General features: G+C 40.8%; 1 protein-coding gene and 2 long non-coding RNA genes across 5 annotated transcripts in view; 2 read left to right on the plus strand and 1 right to left on the minus strand.

Annotated features, from left to right (window-relative positions):
- LOC146501509 (3',5'-cyclic-AMP phosphodiesterase 7B-like) overlaps positions 1-17,611 on the plus strand; it is a 37,653-nt gene that overhangs the window by 6,998 nt on the left and 13,044 nt on the right. For 2 of the 3 annotated variants that reach the window (XM_085132590.1, XM_085132589.1), the window contains exons 3-12: positions 7,274-7,363; positions 11,109-11,272; positions 11,366-11,429; positions 11,654-11,749; positions 12,908-13,008; positions 14,451-14,582; positions 14,681-14,772; positions 16,275-16,413; positions 16,546-16,648; positions 17,050-17,130. In XM_085132590.1, coding sequence (XP_084988716.1) covers positions 7,274-7,363; positions 11,109-11,272; positions 11,366-11,429; positions 11,654-11,749; positions 12,908-13,008; positions 14,451-14,582; positions 14,681-14,772; positions 16,275-16,413; positions 16,546-16,648; positions 17,050-17,130 — 1,062 coding nt within the window. Of the gene's footprint in view, positions 1-3,265; positions 3,650-7,273; positions 7,364-11,108; positions 11,273-11,365; positions 11,430-11,653; positions 11,750-12,907; positions 13,009-14,450; positions 14,583-14,680; positions 14,773-16,274; positions 16,414-16,545; positions 16,649-17,049; positions 17,131-17,611 lie in introns of all 3 variants that reach the window. The other variant, XM_085132588.1, reaches the window with a different exon arrangement.
- Positions 7,370-9,180, plus strand: LOC146501510 (uncharacterized). Its single transcript, XR_014869318.1, has 2 exons — positions 7,370-8,137; positions 8,443-9,180. It is a non-coding gene; the product is annotated as an uncharacterized LOC146501510 (long non-coding RNA).
- On the minus strand, positions 15,922-16,824 carry LOC146501511 (uncharacterized). The gene is made up of 2 exons (XR_014869319.1): positions 16,546-16,824; positions 15,922-16,413 (listed from the first exon to the last, which is right to left on the minus strand). It is a non-coding gene; the product is annotated as an uncharacterized LOC146501511 (long non-coding RNA).

Below are 17,611 nucleotides of genomic sequence, written 5' to 3' on the forward strand. Positions count from 1 at the left end.
AACATGAAAATCTTCTAAGAATTTAAAGGGGTTTGGTTTTTTTCTTTCTTTTTCCAAATCTTCTTCTGCCACTCTCAAAAAGCCTTGCTGTGTTTTGGCCCAGGGCTGGTTAGTCACCTGTACTGAAGAATTCAGAGCCAATAAATCACAGCAAATCCACCCAAGTGTTCCTGTGCCAGTGAGGCCTTAATGAATGGTGACTCACAGCATGCACCTCGTTTTACCCCCGAGCAGAAGAAGTTTATAATTTTATTCTGTTGAATCCTGCTCCTGTGGCATTGTTACTGAGTCAGTGCACCTGGGAACAGGGCATTAGTAAAAAAAGAGCTTGTATGCATAAGAGTTAAATAAACTATGCGCACGTAGGGGTGGGAATCTTAAAATAGCTCCTGATGTGCTGATGACGCAGATTGCAAAGTCTTTCAGGTGATCGGTCCACTTAGTTGTAATATTCACTGTCAATACAGTGTGCTGATTAGAAAACACAATATGTAATAGACTGCAGTGATAGGTGGCTTGCTTTTTGTGGTAACACCAATAGTCAATATTCTGCCAAAGTAATCAGTGACAACTTCCCTCTGTTCTGTGTTTAAATATTTATTAGCACCAAGTCCTGTGCCATACAAATCCCATCCCAACCTCTTAAGTTTTCCCAAAGTAAATAAATAAATAATTTTAAAAAGTTTTTAATGTCAGAGTTGATGATTTAAAGAAAGATCTCCCACTCTGGAGACTGAACCTTGTAAAATGACACAAAAATTACCGCATAAGCTGTGTCAAGATTCAACACAAGATACTAAATTGAGCTAAAGGCAAACACATAATTAATGGTACAGTCCTTTTTGATGTCTGTGTAACTGCAGAAGAGATTTTTGTTTTTGCCATGAAAAGGCAAAGAGCAGGAATTATGTAGTTTTTCATTCCACTGTGGTAAACTGGTGTGTCAGTCCAATCATTTAGTTCTGTAATACCATAAAACCCCAGTCATACAGGTCTGAGGACTTGTCGGTGACCCTGCAGGCAACCCAAAGTTCTTGTGACCTCCAACAACTGCTGAACAAGTGAAATTCAAATTTTCATTTGCTAAATAGTTGGCATCAGGGAATATACATTTTTCACTATTGACCGATGGTTACCATGGGATCACTGACCAGCCTCTAGACCAGTGTGGTTTAGTTAGTTATAACTTAATTAGTTATAGGTTAGTTACCATATGCTTAATTTAAAATTATTTGTTTCATAATTGCAGTGGCAATGGGGTATAAGTTAGTGGTTCTGGTAAGAAATTGGTAAAAGAGCCTGTTTAGAGAAGCTGCATGGTTTATTTAGCCTTGAGTATAAATAGCATATTGCAAGAGGAATCAGTGGGATATTGTCCTGTACTGACATTTTCCCCCATACCTAAGCACAGTTGAATTAATTAGACAAAGAGTTGATTATTTGATTGATTTACTGTTTGTGATCATTAAAGGATACATGTAGACATTGTGCTGGGGTTCTCTAGATTATCCATCCATTTTTCTGCCACTTATCCCGGGCTGGGATGCGAGGGCAGCAAACCAAGCAGAGACGCCCAGATGCCTGGTAACACTCACTGGATCTACCTCAGGGCCTCTTCCTGGTAGAACATGTCCTCACCTAGAAGTCGCCCAGGTGCCATCCTAGGCAGATGTTTTAACCACCTCAACTAGCTCTTAACTGTGGGAAGTTAACCATCCACCATCTCATTCTTTCATTCACTACCCAGAGCTCCTGACCATAGGTAATGGTGAGGGATGTAGATAGACCAGTGAATTGACATCTTTGCCTTTATGCTCAGCTCTCGCTTCATTACAACAGACCAGTAACAGTTGCCCTCTCAATCTCCTGCTCTCCTCTCCCCTCACTTATGAACAAAAGTTCGAGATACCAAAACTCCTCCACTTGGGGCAACAACCCATCCAATCTGGAGGGTGCATGCCACTCTTTTCCAGCTGAGAATCTGAAGATCCTTGAGTGGTTAAAAAGTTGGTCCAGCGTTCCACGGCTACGACAAACACTGCATGGTTTCTCCTGAATCTGAGGTTTAACTAACAGATGGACTCCTCTCTGGTACCGTGAGTGACCTCAGTGCCCCTTCGTCCCCCTAATTTCGCTTCCTTTATACAAGTTATGTCAGTGGGATTGAAGAAATCCTAAAATTATTCCTTCCACATCCTGACTATAGCCTAAGTTGACATCACCTCGCATTTTGTCCGAATTTCTTCAAGGCCGATCAAAAGTCATGCTCACCAAAGATCTCCGCTCCTGAGTTTTTGCTTCAACTACTACCAGAGCCACACCTGGCCTGCAAGTACCTACGAGCTGCCTTCAGACACCCACAAGCTAACCAAGCCCAATAGGATTGCTTCTCCAGCCTAATGGCTCATTTCACCACTGATGTCCACCATCTGGTTGAGTTTACTACCTCTATTTATGTTATTGTAATTTTCAATATCTCTCTTTGCTTTAATTTTTTTTTTAAAGTAATTTGATGCATTGGAAGTTGAATGGACCAACAATGATGCATATAATTGAAAAAAAAACTGTAGGCCTGTAGTGAGTTCTTATAGTCTTGTCTGCCTTTAAATGCTAAATTTGTAAAAATAGACTTAATGTTTTGAACTACCGTTATTGTGAAAATGAATTCGGGGGACTGATGTGTCTGTGTATATATCCTAAATTCACCTCAAACAGCTTTGGTCTCACTATTCTCACCATGTGACAGAAGCTGTGAACCAAAACTCGACGGTGTCTCCCACAATCCTATTGGTCTGTTATTGGGCTAGTAGGCAGAGAGAGACGGTGTGTGAGCGAGCTTAGAGAGGGGGAAGGAGGGGCTTTTAGACTCCACAACAAGGTTGGCGCGAGTGAGATTGAAGAGGGAAGAGAGAATGCGGCAGAAGGAAGGAGCAGACTGTCAGTGGCTCTGGGACAGAGGGATACGCAACGATTCTCTTCTCTTGTTTTTTGGCTTTTCACGGCACCTCACTTTTTGTTTCTTTTTTGTCACTCCTCACCTCTATGCTCTCATTCTTTCTGTTCGACTGACTTTCCTTTTACTGATACCGTATCTCCCTGCAGTGTCTGTTACACTGTCCTACATCTAGACAACTCTTCATCCTCACCCATGGCTACCTGACAGTGAGCTTCTCCTTCTGCCTTCTCTCTTCTTCTGCCCTCTCTCTTCTTCTCCCTCTTTCTTTGTCAACACCACCATATTTTCTCACCCTCTCCTCTGTTTCAGCCTCTGCTTTAGTTTGATCTTTTTTGGTGCACCTGTCATCCATCCTTCCATCTCTGCGTGGTATCAAAATGCCTGTCCTAGAGGGACTCTGGGGCCCAGATCTCAGGATGCGGGACACCGGTCTTGATGTTGGGGTCTGTCCAGAGGAGCCTCCTGATTCTCCAGTTTGGGGTCCCCTCAGGACTCCTCCTGTTACATGTGGTGGCCTCTCCCTAGCCCTGGAGCTACCAGCTCTTATACGGCAACTCAGAGCAGCGTGGAGAGCACGCAAGGGAGGCTCTCAGGGGCCAGAGAGAAATCAAGCAAGTCCTTGGGTGGAATCAGGAAAGGAGCAGGAAGAAGAGATAAAGCTGGACACAGAAAACAGGAGCGCACATGTGGAAGGTAATGCGTCCAAATTTGAGAGAGACAAATTTCATACGTCTCAGTTTCACCCATTAGCACTGAAATTAGTTTAAGGTCTTGTTTTTTTGTGGTTTTGCAAATGCATTTCATTTTTTTATTTAAATATTCAACTTCTGAGTCCGTGCCATGTTTTCACTGTTAACAAGACAGATTTGACAGATTGTCTCTGACAAGCACTCCTCAGGCCGTATGCTTACATGCGCGTGTGATCGTACGCCACGTAGGTCGAAATGCGGTTCAGAATAGTTCAGACAGCTGAGCAGAGTAGATAGTGAAATGAGGGATTTGGGCTGTAAAGCCAGAGGGTCCATTAAATAAAGCTGTGTTACCATCTGCTGAGCTGCAGCTGTCCGTGTGACATCATCAATCAAGCCTATGTCTCTTACTAACGAAGTTCAGCATCAACAGCAATTAAGGACAATGTGTTTTATATTTAACAATCACAGTAATAAAGCATTGGAATGTTGCATAGCCTCAGTTGCATAGCATCATTATCACATAGGATGCGATTCAAAAAACTTACGTTGACTGAGTATTTATTGAATATTTATTTTTGACATTTAGAAGTGTTTTCGGCTCGATCTCGGGCTTCTTCTACGATACCTTCAGTTTGTCTTATCAGTGTTTAGTGAGACTTGACCTTTTAAGGAAAATTAATAGATTTGAAGTCTGACGGCAACTAGAAAATATTTTTTATAATAATCTGATGATTAAAATTGGAACAGCGTGGATTTTTAATAATGAATCGATGATTCATAATGTGGGAAATTACCTTTGCTGACTCAAGCAAGGGGGAAATGGAGAAATACTGTTTTCTGTCGGTGACTTTCCCTGTGATGACTTCATACATGCGACGATTTCTTAATGAGGGCGAATGGCTATCTGCGCACTGTTTGATTGCAGCACATAAAAATGTGTGGAGACACTGCTGATAAGTTGTCAGTGGTGATTGTGAGTCATTGTGACATTTACTGTAGCAAGGGCTTAAAGAAAGCGTCACAAAGCACAGATGGATGGTTTTTAAAAAACACAATAAACTTTCATCTTGTGGTTTTGGATGTCAGTCTTAGCAAGACAATGAAGTAGAAGTGCACATACTCATAAAAACAATAAAAAAATGGTAGCATTACCAGTGGGTTTTTACTGTATCTGCTCAGTGTATTTACTGTATTTATCTGTGTATCCAGATAAAGCAGCAGCTGTTGGTGGAAGAAAACATCATCTCTCCCTGTGTTTTTAAAATGTGTTTTTCCTTTTGCTGTTGTTTTTTTTTTTTTGGGGGGGGGGGGGGGGGGGGGGGGTTGCTGTCATGTGCTGGCACTGCATATGACAGCAACGCATCTGTTAAAATTTCAGAACAGCCCCAAACTACAGCTTGTGCCACAAACACCCACAGATTCATGGAAGCCAAGTGAATGTATTCCTGTCAGTTCCCCTGTGTCTGCTCGCATGAGTGGGCGCTATGTGGCAAGTGTGCCATCTTGTTTTTGTATTTGGAATCAGGGATTTAACCTCATTTACAAGCGTGCATGTGCACAACAGCATGGTCTGCGTGACGAGGCGCATGTGCGTCGCCGCTTCTTTAAAACACCTCCCGACTGATTTACGTTTTCATCTGAAATGACCCAGTTTTGCGCATAGTGGAATCAATGACCTATTTTACCACACGGAGTTAAAGGAAGAGAGAGAGAGAAAGAGGGATGGAGAAGAGGAGCAGGTGGTGATGGAAATGATGGCTCATATTGAGAAGGGATGGGGTGTAGTTGTTGAACGGGAACGAAGGATGAGGGCACTAATGGAGAAAGGAGGAGGATGTGCAGAAAGATGCCAAAAATTAGGGGAGAAAATGAAAACTTGGAATGATGGGAATGAAAAATACTGCAGCTTGAATAGAGGGAGAGAGAGGTGGGGGTGGAATTGGTGTGATTGTGTTTGTCTGAGTTAGAAGGAGGATGATCTGTGACTGCGGTGTTTTTCCAGAAGATGTATTTCCTCCTCTCCTCGCGCATCAGAACACAGGATTAAGAGCAAAGAGGCCTTCCCCTTATTCTCCTTTTATTGCAAAAACTAGGCCAGTGGGACTCCTCTGCCTTGCTTTAGCAGGCTGAGTCACTTCCCCGCAGCACTTGTTTTTGTTTTTTTTTACATGTATAAATCAGGATTTGCGCCATATGTTTTTTCCTGCAAAGCACACATACACACACACATGCAAACACAGCATCTACCTGCAAACTCCAACGCTTTGGCAGCTTAAACTTGCATAGCAAGGTCTGGCAACTTGAGGGTGTTACCACAGTGACTCAAACCCCCTTAACAGGTAGTTCAGTTGCTTTTAGCATCTCCTAAGCAAGACTCAAAGAGGTGATGTGATTTGGCAACCTTAGGGATATAATACGCTCCAGTTCCCCACAACTGACGTGTAAATTATTCAGTATACCCATAGCTTATTCAAGTGCAAATTTTATCTGTGTGCATGTTGGCTGTGACTTAGGACCTAGTTCTTTTGTGTCTCCTCTCTGGCCTCAGAGTGTGTGAATTGCAAAGTGCTGAACAGAGGACGTATTAGGAGTCTCTGTTTAGCTTTTGTGCTCCTTCTCCATCAGATAGATGCTCAAACCACAAGGAAAACCCAAAAGGGGACCTCTCAGGCTATTCAAGACTGTGGATGAGCGTTCACACAGTATGCTGAAACACTGAATCTTTCAGGAGAAAATTTGCTGTTTTAAATCCATTGGCATTTATCCATATGTTCCCCAGAAAACATTTGTCAGCTGTGTAAACAGTGGAAATCAAGACATTAGGCTGATAAAACAATCTTTTCAGAGAAGGAGCAAAAACAAGACTCAGGCTCTTCAAAGAAATCAATTTTTTTTTTTTTACCAGAAAAGAAAAAAGTTTAGGTCTTTCAATTAGTCTTTGGTTGTAAGACAAACCTGAAATTTGATTTAGATTAAAACCAGTTGAAACCATCAGTTTCAGCTACACCCACACACACACACACACACACACACACACACACACAAAGTTAAGGCAATAACAATCTGATAAAGGCAAAGTGTTAGTGTGATCCATTACAGCTGCAAGGTGGCATGAAATCCATTTTCCTCTGGCAAACCCGGATGAGATGCACGATGTCCTGGTTCTTCTGTGTCATCAAGGATCCTCTTGTTTCACGGGGGCTAATCTAAGAACATCTGAATCTGAATCCATGAGGCTGATTATCTTGACTATCTACTTTAAGTACAACACTGTTCCCAAAACCCTTCTGGCTGCTCTGTTTTTTGTTCTTTGTAATGTTTTATTTGGCTGTTTTCACTGCTTTGAGGCATTGTAAACCCACACAGGTTTTTGTTTGTATCATCTCTGCTAAGCACATTGAATGTACTTACAATGAAATGTCTTATATAAATAAAATTCCATTGCCGTCAGCCCCTTGTTTGCTCTCATTCCGTCTCCGCGCTTCCTCTTGAAACGTTTACTTATTATTCATGGGGTATGTGTGCCACTAAAAGCCCCCACAAAAATATAATCCCAAATCTTTCTTTCTTTATTCATGTTTCTCGGTTACACCCCCCTCTTTCTTTCTTTCTTCTCTCCATCTAGCTGATGGCAGGCTGAACACTGGTCATGCTGGTGTGCTGCTGGCTGAGAGACGAGGCTCCTACCCGTTGATTGATCTGCGAATTTTAAAAAGTAAGTCTCCTCATTTAAAAAAAATATACATGTAAAAAACTATTCTCCTTTATACTTCTCTGGAAAATGAAATTTTCTTGGAACAACAATAAACTGTATTTGATTGTTTCTGTATTTCAGTCTAATATTAACACCCACTAAAAGGTACAACAGTGAAATTTAAGTCAAACAGTCAAATTTAATTGAAGGGCAGACTTTCAGTTTTCATTCAAAGGGTTTAACAAATGTTAATTAATTAAAACATTGTTTGCAGATCACACACAATATAAGGATTGTTTTTAATACTTGGGTGAAAATCAGCCCATGACTGCCTGAAGTGTAGAACCCACGAGCATCATCAGATACTGTGTTTCATCACTTGAGATGCTCTTCAGGGCGTTTACTGCAGCCACCTTCAGCTGCTGCTTGTTTCCGGGGTTTTCTGCCTTCAGGTTTGTATTTAGTAGCTGAAAAGCCTCTCTGTTGTGTTGAGATCAGGTGACTGACTTGGCCATTGAAGAGTATCTTATTTTGCTGCTATGAGAAACTCTTGGGTTGTTTTTGGAGTTTGCTTTGGGTCATGATCTGGTTGCACTGTGAAGCTCTGTCTGATCAGTTATGCAACATTTGGCTTAATCTGAGCAGAGAGTGTAGCCTTGTACACTTAACAATTCATCCTGCTGCTTCTATCTTGCAGTCACATCATCAATAAACACCATCCAGCCATACATGCCTATGCCATAACATTACCTCCACCATGTTTGACAGATGATGTGGTATGCTCTGGATCATGGGGTGGCTGTAGCTCAGGTGGTAGAGCAGGTCATCTACTGATCGGAAGGTTGGTGGTTCGATTCCTGGCTTCCCCTAGTCTGCATGCCAAATATCCTTGGGCAAGATACTAACCCCAAATTGCTCTCCGATGCATCCATCGGAGTATGAATGTGTGTGAATGTTAGCTATAAAGCACTTAGAAAGATGTGCTTGTGCGAATGGGTCTGAATGGGTGAATGCACAAGTTGTGTAAAGCGCTTTGAGTGCTCAGATGAGTAGAAAAGCGCTATATAAGAACCAGTCCATTTACCATTTACCATCATGAGCTGTTCCTCTCCTTCTCCATACTTTTCTCTTCCCATCATTCTGGTGCAAGGTTTCACCTGTCAGATTCTTTTTTCTTTACCAGAACTGTAAAGACTCTGCAAAGTCTAATCTTGCCTTGTTGTTCTTGAGTGTTTACCAGTGATTTGCACCTTGTTGTGAACAATGATACACCTCCTCCAGAGGTGTGTTCATGACTTGGTTAGATGTTGTAAAGTTGTTTTTCTGAACCATGTAAATAATTATACCGTCATCCACTTTAACTGTCTTCTGTGGTCTTTCAGGTCTTCGAGTGTTACTTAACTGGTATTCCTTCGTTTTAAGAACGTACCAGATTGTAGATTTAGCCACTCCTAAAGTTTTTCTCCTTCTGTGATAAGTTTGTTTTATCATCCTAATGTTGGCCTCTCTCACTTACCCTGATCTCTTTGAACCAACTCCAGATATTGTCCGTTTCATTTGGGAACAGGCCTCATCTGTCCATGAAACTGCCTGTCAGACAATTGTTATGTATTATTGTAGGGTCTACCTTACAATATAAAGCGCCTTGAGGCGACTGTTGTTGTGATTTGGCGCTGTATAAATAAAATTGAATTGAATTGAATTGAATTATTTTTGACCCTCTGATAATGGGGAACTGTGTTAAAGAATGCCTGTAAGTCATAAACAATTAATGCACAATTTTTAACCCCCTTATCTTAAAGCAGAAAGTCTGCACTTTAATCACATCTATTTTTTCTTTCTTTGATTTAAAATCCACTGATGTTGTTCACAGAGGCCAAACAATCTCTTTGTTCAAAACCGTTACCTAACTGTATATCAGTGTGAAGCAGTGTTAGTCATGTCAACCTAAGAAAGTGCTCAAATTTCTTAGTTTTTTTTTCTTGTTACATAACAATTACAAAATACTATCCTTGTAAACCACAAAGGCCTTCTAGAAAAGACTGTCTAAAAATGGCACAGCTATCCTAAATTTTAAACAGTCTGACATTCCCCCCTCCCTTTTTTTTGCTTTTTACTAAGCTGTTTATTTCAGCTATAAATACATTTAATGATTAACAACACATGGTAAAAACAAACAAACAGTTTTATGAGTAGGGATGGGTACCGGTGTCCGGTGCCATGATGGCACCGGTTCTGACATAAACGGTAGTAACCAGACCGAAAAGCAGCGCACATTTCGGTGCTTTATTTCGGTGCTTTTTTTTTCCTGAGCTGTGATACACTTTAGATTCTAGCCAATCATTTTACATTTCCGAGGATAGTAGGCGGGTCCAGGTACGTACTTTCTTTTAGAGCAGAGCTACAGATTAAAAATGCCCAAGGCGAAGCGGTCAAAAGTCTGGCTGTACTTCACAGCAAAATATGCAAACTCAGCAGCCTGCAACAAGTGCTTTAAGCTGATACTGTGATACTGTCAAAGGAAGTAACACCTCAAATCCGATGAAACACCTGGCGACGCATAGAGTTTTTTTAAAAGCCAAGAAATGCGCTGTATTTGATAGCTTGCTGCGAGACCTCACACCGAGCGCATCTACTGCGGGTGTGGTGCCTGTTATCGGAACCGGAGTTAGCAACATGAACCCGAAGAGGAGAGTCCTGGCCCCTAGCCCTGCCAGTGTAGCAGAAATGATGAGGATGATGGCAGCAGCAGCTGTTCTTCTCTGCGTGAGTAGCTTAATGTTGTTCGTGTGTAATTTACGTTGAGTAGGCTAACCACGTTATTACATTAATGCAGTAAGGTGAACTAGCAAACACCGTCGTAGTTACATGCGGCTGTCTTCTTGTTTGATGGCAGATACTCCCTTCACCCTGGCCAAAAAGGCTAAAATGACCAAAGAAAAAGTGGAAAACAGTTAAACATGAGAGGTTTTTGGACAAAGTTTGTGTTTTTTCCATTGTTTAAGCACTGCTTCCAGCCAAGAGTGATACCATATATGCCCTATAGCTGCAGAAAAGGCTAACATTGTTATCTTTTTACAAAAAAACAGCTAAACATGAGAGGTTTTTGGACCAATTTTGTGTTTTCCATTCTTTAAGCACCGGTTTGAGCACCGTTTAAGCACCGGCACCGTTTCAAAAGTACCGGCTTGGCACCGGTATCGGATAAAACCTAAACGATACCCATCCCTATTTATGAGTGCTTCTCATTTTAACATATATATATTTCTCTTGTTTTACTGGCATCAGGTTGGATGTGATAGGCTACTACTGCCAGATGGTGGCAGCAATGTGCCTGTAAGCAGTTTACTGAGCATGATGAAACAATAACAAGAAGAAAAAAAACAAAGCAGTAAAACATGTGTGCCACTGTGAAATTATATGCTACTGTATAAACAGGAGAAACATGCAAAGCCAGAGACAACCACAGCTTTCATGAAGGAGGCCGGGTGCAAACTCATATCACAAGTCTACCACAACTATGCACAGTCATTTGAGCAGGGGTGGAAGAGGGGATTTTCAAAGAGTAGGCAAATACCACCTGGTGAATAAATTATTTTTGAAATTCCCACCCTTTGTAATGATGGGGTTTTACCTAAAATATTTCTTTTCTTGGTTTCTGTGACAGAACAACATACCATTTAAATCCTGTAGGTCACCCATTTGTGTAGAAAATGTGTTTCAGGTATTCACACAACATGCATTTTCTTTCTTTTTGTAATTTAAGCCAGTGCCCAACAGGGGGAGGTAGAGACCGTCACCAGGAGAAAGGTGAAGCGTCTCCTGAGCTTCCAGAGATACTGCCACGCCTCTAGGTTGCTGAGGGGGTTAGTTCCTCACACCCCCAGGTCCTTACACTTACTCGATGATGACTACCTGGGACAAGCTGCTGTGAGAAAACACACACATATATTCATATGCAGTCAAAGCCATACACATATTCCCAACAGATAAAGTCTGACAATTTTCTTTCTTTCTTTCTAGCACATGCTATCAAAAGTAGGCACATGGAACTTTGACATTTTCCTCTTTGATCGTCTTACAAACGGTGAGATGATTTATTATTAAATTGGTTAATTTCATAAACTTTTTTGACCCCCACCTACAGGATACAGTCCACCATCACTCTATGCATGCTTCCAGCACAAATGCTGTATAAAGTTATTCCATATGAAATGTAAAACGTGATTTTTTAATTATTTTTTTTAACTTGGTGGACTTACTGATCTGAGCTATATGAATTCTTTTGAATATCACTGTTGTGTGCTTTAGGTAACAGCCTGGTGACGCTGATGTGCCATCTCTTCAATGTCTACGATCTCATTCACCACTTTCAGCTGGACATGGTCAAACTTAACAGGTTTCTTGGTAAGCTGCAATAAAGTGTTAATAGTTTTTTTAAGCTTCCGACTTTAGGATTTCAACACTTTCTCAGCTTTAAAACACTGCTGTCCTTACACATAATTATTTCTCCTGCCTCCATAGAAACATTACTTACTATGAAGTGCGCCTGCACTGTTATTTTGGCGGGACTGAAAGCTGAGAAGGAAAACTCACAATTGCTTTTTACTCAACCAGTAAATCATTACAAAAGAGACTCTGAGCACTAACAACAAATCTGGACAAAGTGATAGTCCGCACATTCCTGTAGCAAGTGAATATTAACCCAGTAACCATAGCAAGCTAAATGGTACCTCATAGATACTGCAGAGTAACAATGAGCTACGTGTTGTTATGGCAACAGAGCACACAGTCAACATTGTTTTGTAATTTCACACAGCAGAGGAAAGAAACACAATCTATGGGTTCAAGTATAAATGAATTTTTGCACGATGGAAATGACATTGAATGCCCCGCCAAAATACTATCTGTCTATCTATCTATCACCTGCCAGCTTACTAGTACTGTGCAAGTCAGTGTGATGTCTGATTGTGCTGGGTGTAATGTAAAGATAATGCAGGAAGTAGTGTGCTAAAATCACAACAAACAAGAATTTATTATTTCCTGTAGTGAGATTATGTCTTAAGCTGATCATCTCCAATGCCAGCTGATCCGATTCAGACATTGTCTGGACTTTGTGTGCGTAAACCGATCGCAGTAAAGACATTTCAAGTCATCAGAATTTTAAAAAACTAATTAGCCATTTATAGGACTTGTTAAGGAGTAAACACATCACCTGCTGTGTTCACTCCTTCTGAATCAAACTCTGGTTCTTTTTCTATCGCGGTGCAGTTTGCTTGTGCAGGTGTGAATGTAGTTATCACACCATGGTGTGACTATGATCCAAGCTATGAGGATTCAGCTCCCACATACCAAGAGACCATTAATAATTGACATATGAAACCATCTAGCAGATATATTTGTATCGCAGGCCGGACGTGACACCCTTGGACCAGGGTAAACAAACTGTTGGTGTGAAAACACCCTTAAAATCAAATGGAGATTGAAACAGTCAAAACAGTAGTGCAGGTCAGTGGTGTGAAAGTCATGTTTCACAGGGTTTGGCCTTGTGTTTTTCTTTGCTAGGCATGGTGCAGGAGGACTACCACTCCCAAAATCCCTATCACAATGCTGTTCATGCTGCTGATGTTACTCAAGCCATGTACTGCTACCTAAAGGAGCCCAAGGTAATGAATAATACTGTATTCACACACACGCGCTCTGCCTCTCTCTGTCTGTCATACTCACACTGTAAGACCTCACCAGGCTAAGCTTCTCCTTGACATATTCTATTAGCTTTGTTCCCTCTGGGATAATTCCCGCTCACTTAGACTCGACGACACATCAATCCATAGCTCTGAGAACTCTCCAAAGCCCTCTGACCAGATTAAGCTTCTCTGCATCTTTCCCTTTTTTCAGTAATTGCTTTTGTGTCCTCTTTTGCTCTGTGAAGTGCTTTGTGATGCTTCTGTTTTGTTAAAAGACCTGAATGAAATTCAGTCAGCACATGCACTGGTGTGTCATAGACAACAAACATTCCTTTATAAGAACAGGCCTGGAGGTCAATATTCTATGATTACATGCTATGGCACACATCTAGGTTTTAACTGCAAGTACTTTAAATGGCATGATCCACAATTTGTTTTCTCCAGCAGGTAATATTTGTAGGCTGGTGCTATGAAAGTTAGAGGTGCTTTATACCACATTCAGATCTACTGAATGAGTAAAGCACAAGAATCACAGACCAAAACACTCACATTATGTAGACACACACGCACACACACATATTTTATCTACAGTCTGAGAAGCTGTTTTTAAAAGTGCTACAGTCATCAGCCCACATAAAATATAAAAAAAAACAACATATTACGGTGTGCCCCCACAATGCCAACAAGTGCATTTCCTTTCTTGCCTTCTCTTTTGAACGATTCTAGTTGAGTGAATTTATAAAATACATATTTTAGCCTGGTTTCCTGAAAATTGGTGTCAACGTCTGACTAGGGTTGTCACAATATTAGAATTTTCAACTCGGTACCAATACCTATGAAAATACCTGATACCATTTTTAGTACCAAAAGGACGATTTTGACCCAATCCTGCAAAAAACAGAAGTAATGGAGGAGAAGTCGTAGGTCAAAAAAGTTAATTTTAATTTGGCAACTGAATTTTTTCCTAATTCGGCAACTGAATTTTTTCCTAATTCTAGTTCAATGTAACAGAAGTATTTAAGATTAACATTAGAGGTTTTATTCATTTTACAAAATAATAAAGTAGCCAGAGATCAAACTACCGAGCTTCCAATTAGTGGATGATCTGCCCTACCTCCTAAACTACAGCTGGTGTAGCCAGTAGCTACTTAAACATGCAGATACTGTTTGTTTGTTTGTTTTTTTATGCCACTGCATGAATGTTAAAAATCTCATACACAACCTCTTTTGCAAGTACCAACTGTAAAAACAGACCCAAGAAGTGGCAGTAATAAGAAAACTGGGCACTTGTTAGACTTAGTATTATTCTCCAAAGAACACGTGTCTTTTCACAATCAAGCGAAGAAGCTTTCTTCAAAATTTCTTTAAAATGAGCCCAAGTCTTCCTCTTGTGTAAAAAAACAAACATTGCTGTGTTGTAGCTGGCAGAGCATCTGAGTCCTCTGGACATATTCCTGGGTCTGATGGCAGCAGCTGCCCATGACGTGGACCATCCTGGAGTCAACCAGCCCTTCCTCATTAAGACCAGACACCACCTGGCATCCCTCTACCAGGTACACACCAGTTTGCAGATGGATGTCAGCGTGTGGATGAAGGGCCTTGTGTCTCGGCCTGTTTGAAACACAGTTTGGTTTTTATTTGTCCTGTCCAGAACACATCTGTGCTGGAGAGTCACCACTGGAGATCTACTGTGGGCATGCTGCGAGAGTCGGGACTGCTGTCCCACCTGCCTGCTGACATGTCGTAAGAACACACAAACACGAATACAGCATAGCAGGCTGATTTGGATATTTTAAAGTGTTACTGTAAAATTTCATTTGTTTAAATAGTAAGTAAGTAAGTAAACTTTATTTATATAGCACCTTTCACAGACATATGTCACAAAGTGCTTTCCAAGGTAAAAACATAATACAGTCATAAAATACACCATGAAAACCCTGGTCTAATTAAAAGCTTTTTGAAATAAAAATGTCTTTAGCTGCTTTTTGAAGGTCTCCACTGAGTCCAAACCCCGTAGAAATAGGGGAAGTGCATTCCACAATCTGGGTGCAACAGCTTGGAAAGATCGGTCCCCTCGGGTTTTAAAACGAGTGTGGGGGACCACTAAAAGATTTTGGTTTGCTGACCTCAGGTTACGAGTGGAGGTGTGTGTATGAATCAGATCAGCAATGTAGGGGGGTGCCTGTCTCTGTAATGCTCTAAAAGTTAAAACTAGAATTTTAAAATGGAACCTGAATCTGATCGGTAGCCAGTGCAGCGACTCTAACACAGGGGTCATATGAGCACCCTTGTTCGAGCGGGTCAGTAGCCTCGCTGCAGAGTTTTGAACAACCTGTAGGCGGGATAGCCCTTTCATGTTTAGACAAGTAAACAGGCTGTTACAGTAGTCAAGTCTTGTAGAGATAAAAGCATGTATTATCATCTCGAGTTCACTTGTTGACACGATGGATCTAAGTTTAGAAATGTTTCTCAGGTGAAAAAAGCAGGTTCTTACTGTCTGATTTAGATGTCCCTCCAAAGAAAAAGCTTCATCAAAAATGACACCCAAGTTTCTAAGGTTATGTTTCTGGGAGGAACCTAAGTCACCCAGTCGCCGTTTAATATCAGGTATTGCACTGCCTGGTGCAATAATCAAAGTTTCTGTTTTGTCTGGGTTTAGCTGTAAGCAGTTATTGTTCAACCATTGTTTAATGTTGGTTAAACAGTCAATCAGATTGGAGAGCTTATGAGCTTCAGCAGGCTTAAACGAATAATATAGCTGAATATCGTCAGCAAAAAGATGGTAAGATACTTCAGGAAACTGCTGTATTATCTGACTTAAAGGAAGAATGTATATTAAAAACAGAATAGGTCCCAGCACAGAGCCCTGAGGAACTCCACACAACAACTCTGTAAATGGACAATAGGCAGGCTTAAGCTTAAACTTGCACAATATAATGGCTCTAAAATGTAAATCCATCTGTGTTTGGACTGAGAGCCTCACGTCCACTATGTAAGTCTTTTGGAGGGAAGTATTCTAGTACTACTTTATACAATTAAAGCATTTTTGCTACTCTTGTTTCTTTGCACCATGAGTCTTTGAGCCTTCACAAGAAGGTCAGAGGTCAATCTCAGTATGTGAGCGCCAACCAAGGAGCTCTCGATGTAGGAAGTTATTGTAAAAACAGTTGTTGCTCGGTTACAGGTGGAGTTGAAAGTTTATGTTTTGCTGTTTCGTCTTGGTGACGCTTCCCTCTTTTCTGCAGGCGGGACATTGAACAGCGGTTGGGCTCTCTCATCCTGGCTACAGACATAAACAGACAAAATGAGTTCCTAATGACCTTCAGAGAACATCTGGACAACCAGGACCTGGATCTTCAGCTGGCTTCACACAGACACTTTATACTGCAGGTATAGTGCACCGTCTCCATTTCTCACAGCAATTCTTCCTGTGACTTCCGCTTCATTATAAGCTGAATTTGAATGAAAACCTTGTCTACATTTACCGTATATGTGCATTTCTTTCAATCTGCAAACCTGCAGATTGCGCTCAAGTGTGCAGATATCTGTAATCCATGTCGGGTTTGGGAGCTGAGCAGGCAGTGGAGCGAGCGGGTGTGTGAGGAATTCTACAGACAGGGTGAGAGGATGTCTTATCTCAATTTATGTCAAGGTTTTCTCAAACGATCAGTGACATGATCAGTTCATACTTTTACTAATATTCAGTGTTAAAACCAAATTTGCATTTCTTCAAAATACCATTTCATTGTTTAATAACAGCAATACTCTTTCTGTCTTGCAAAGCAATTAAAAAATTCAAGCAAAACTCAATATTGATGTAAAAAAGAAAAAGAAATAGGACATCTCTAAATGTGGGATAAATTAAATATGTGTTATGCAGGGATGTCATTTTTGCAAATAAAGACATCACTGTGTTTGAAGTCTATACACAGTATTTTGTTTTTTAACAGAGATTAACATCTGTATCTCTCTTCATTATGTCTTATATCTGTTTTCTGAGTTCTGGCATTTAACCTGCAGGTGACCTGGAGAAGAAGTTTGACCTAGAGATCAGTCCTCTCTGCAACCAACAGTCTGACTCTGTCCCAGCCATTCAGATAGGTGAGTATTAGAGTGCACTTACAGACACACAACTGCAATTCATAGGGGCTCTTTATGTACAATAAAAAGAAAGCACAGCCCCTTTAATTCTAAGGTTTTATATATCAGGAGTAAATACAGTTTATCTGATCAACTACAAAACATTAAATATTTCACTGTGTCATTAATTGTTAAACAATGACTAAGCCAAAAAGGAAGAAGCGGTTTGTAAAGGGCTAAGTATATCTTTACTGCTTCCACAGAAAACTGCTAAAAAACCCAAGAGCTACATCTCAGACTCTATAGGCCTCAGTTAGCATGTGAGATGTTAAAGTTCATGACAGTTCAGTCAGAAAAAGACTGAACAAGTTTGGCTTGTTTGGAAGGGTTGCCAGGAGAAAATGAAACACAGCACACTCATATCAGCAAGGAGGTGGAGGGGTGATGATTTGGGCTTGTTTTTCCAGCCAAAGGACTCGGGCACCTTGGAGTCACTGAAACA

Source organism: Neolamprologus multifasciatus, chromosome 15, assembly GCF_963576455.1.
Source record: "Neolamprologus multifasciatus chromosome 15, fNeoMul1.2, whole genome shotgun sequence".
NCBI classification, from domain to species: domain Eukaryota; kingdom Metazoa; phylum Chordata; class Actinopteri; order Cichliformes; family Cichlidae; genus Neolamprologus; species Neolamprologus multifasciatus.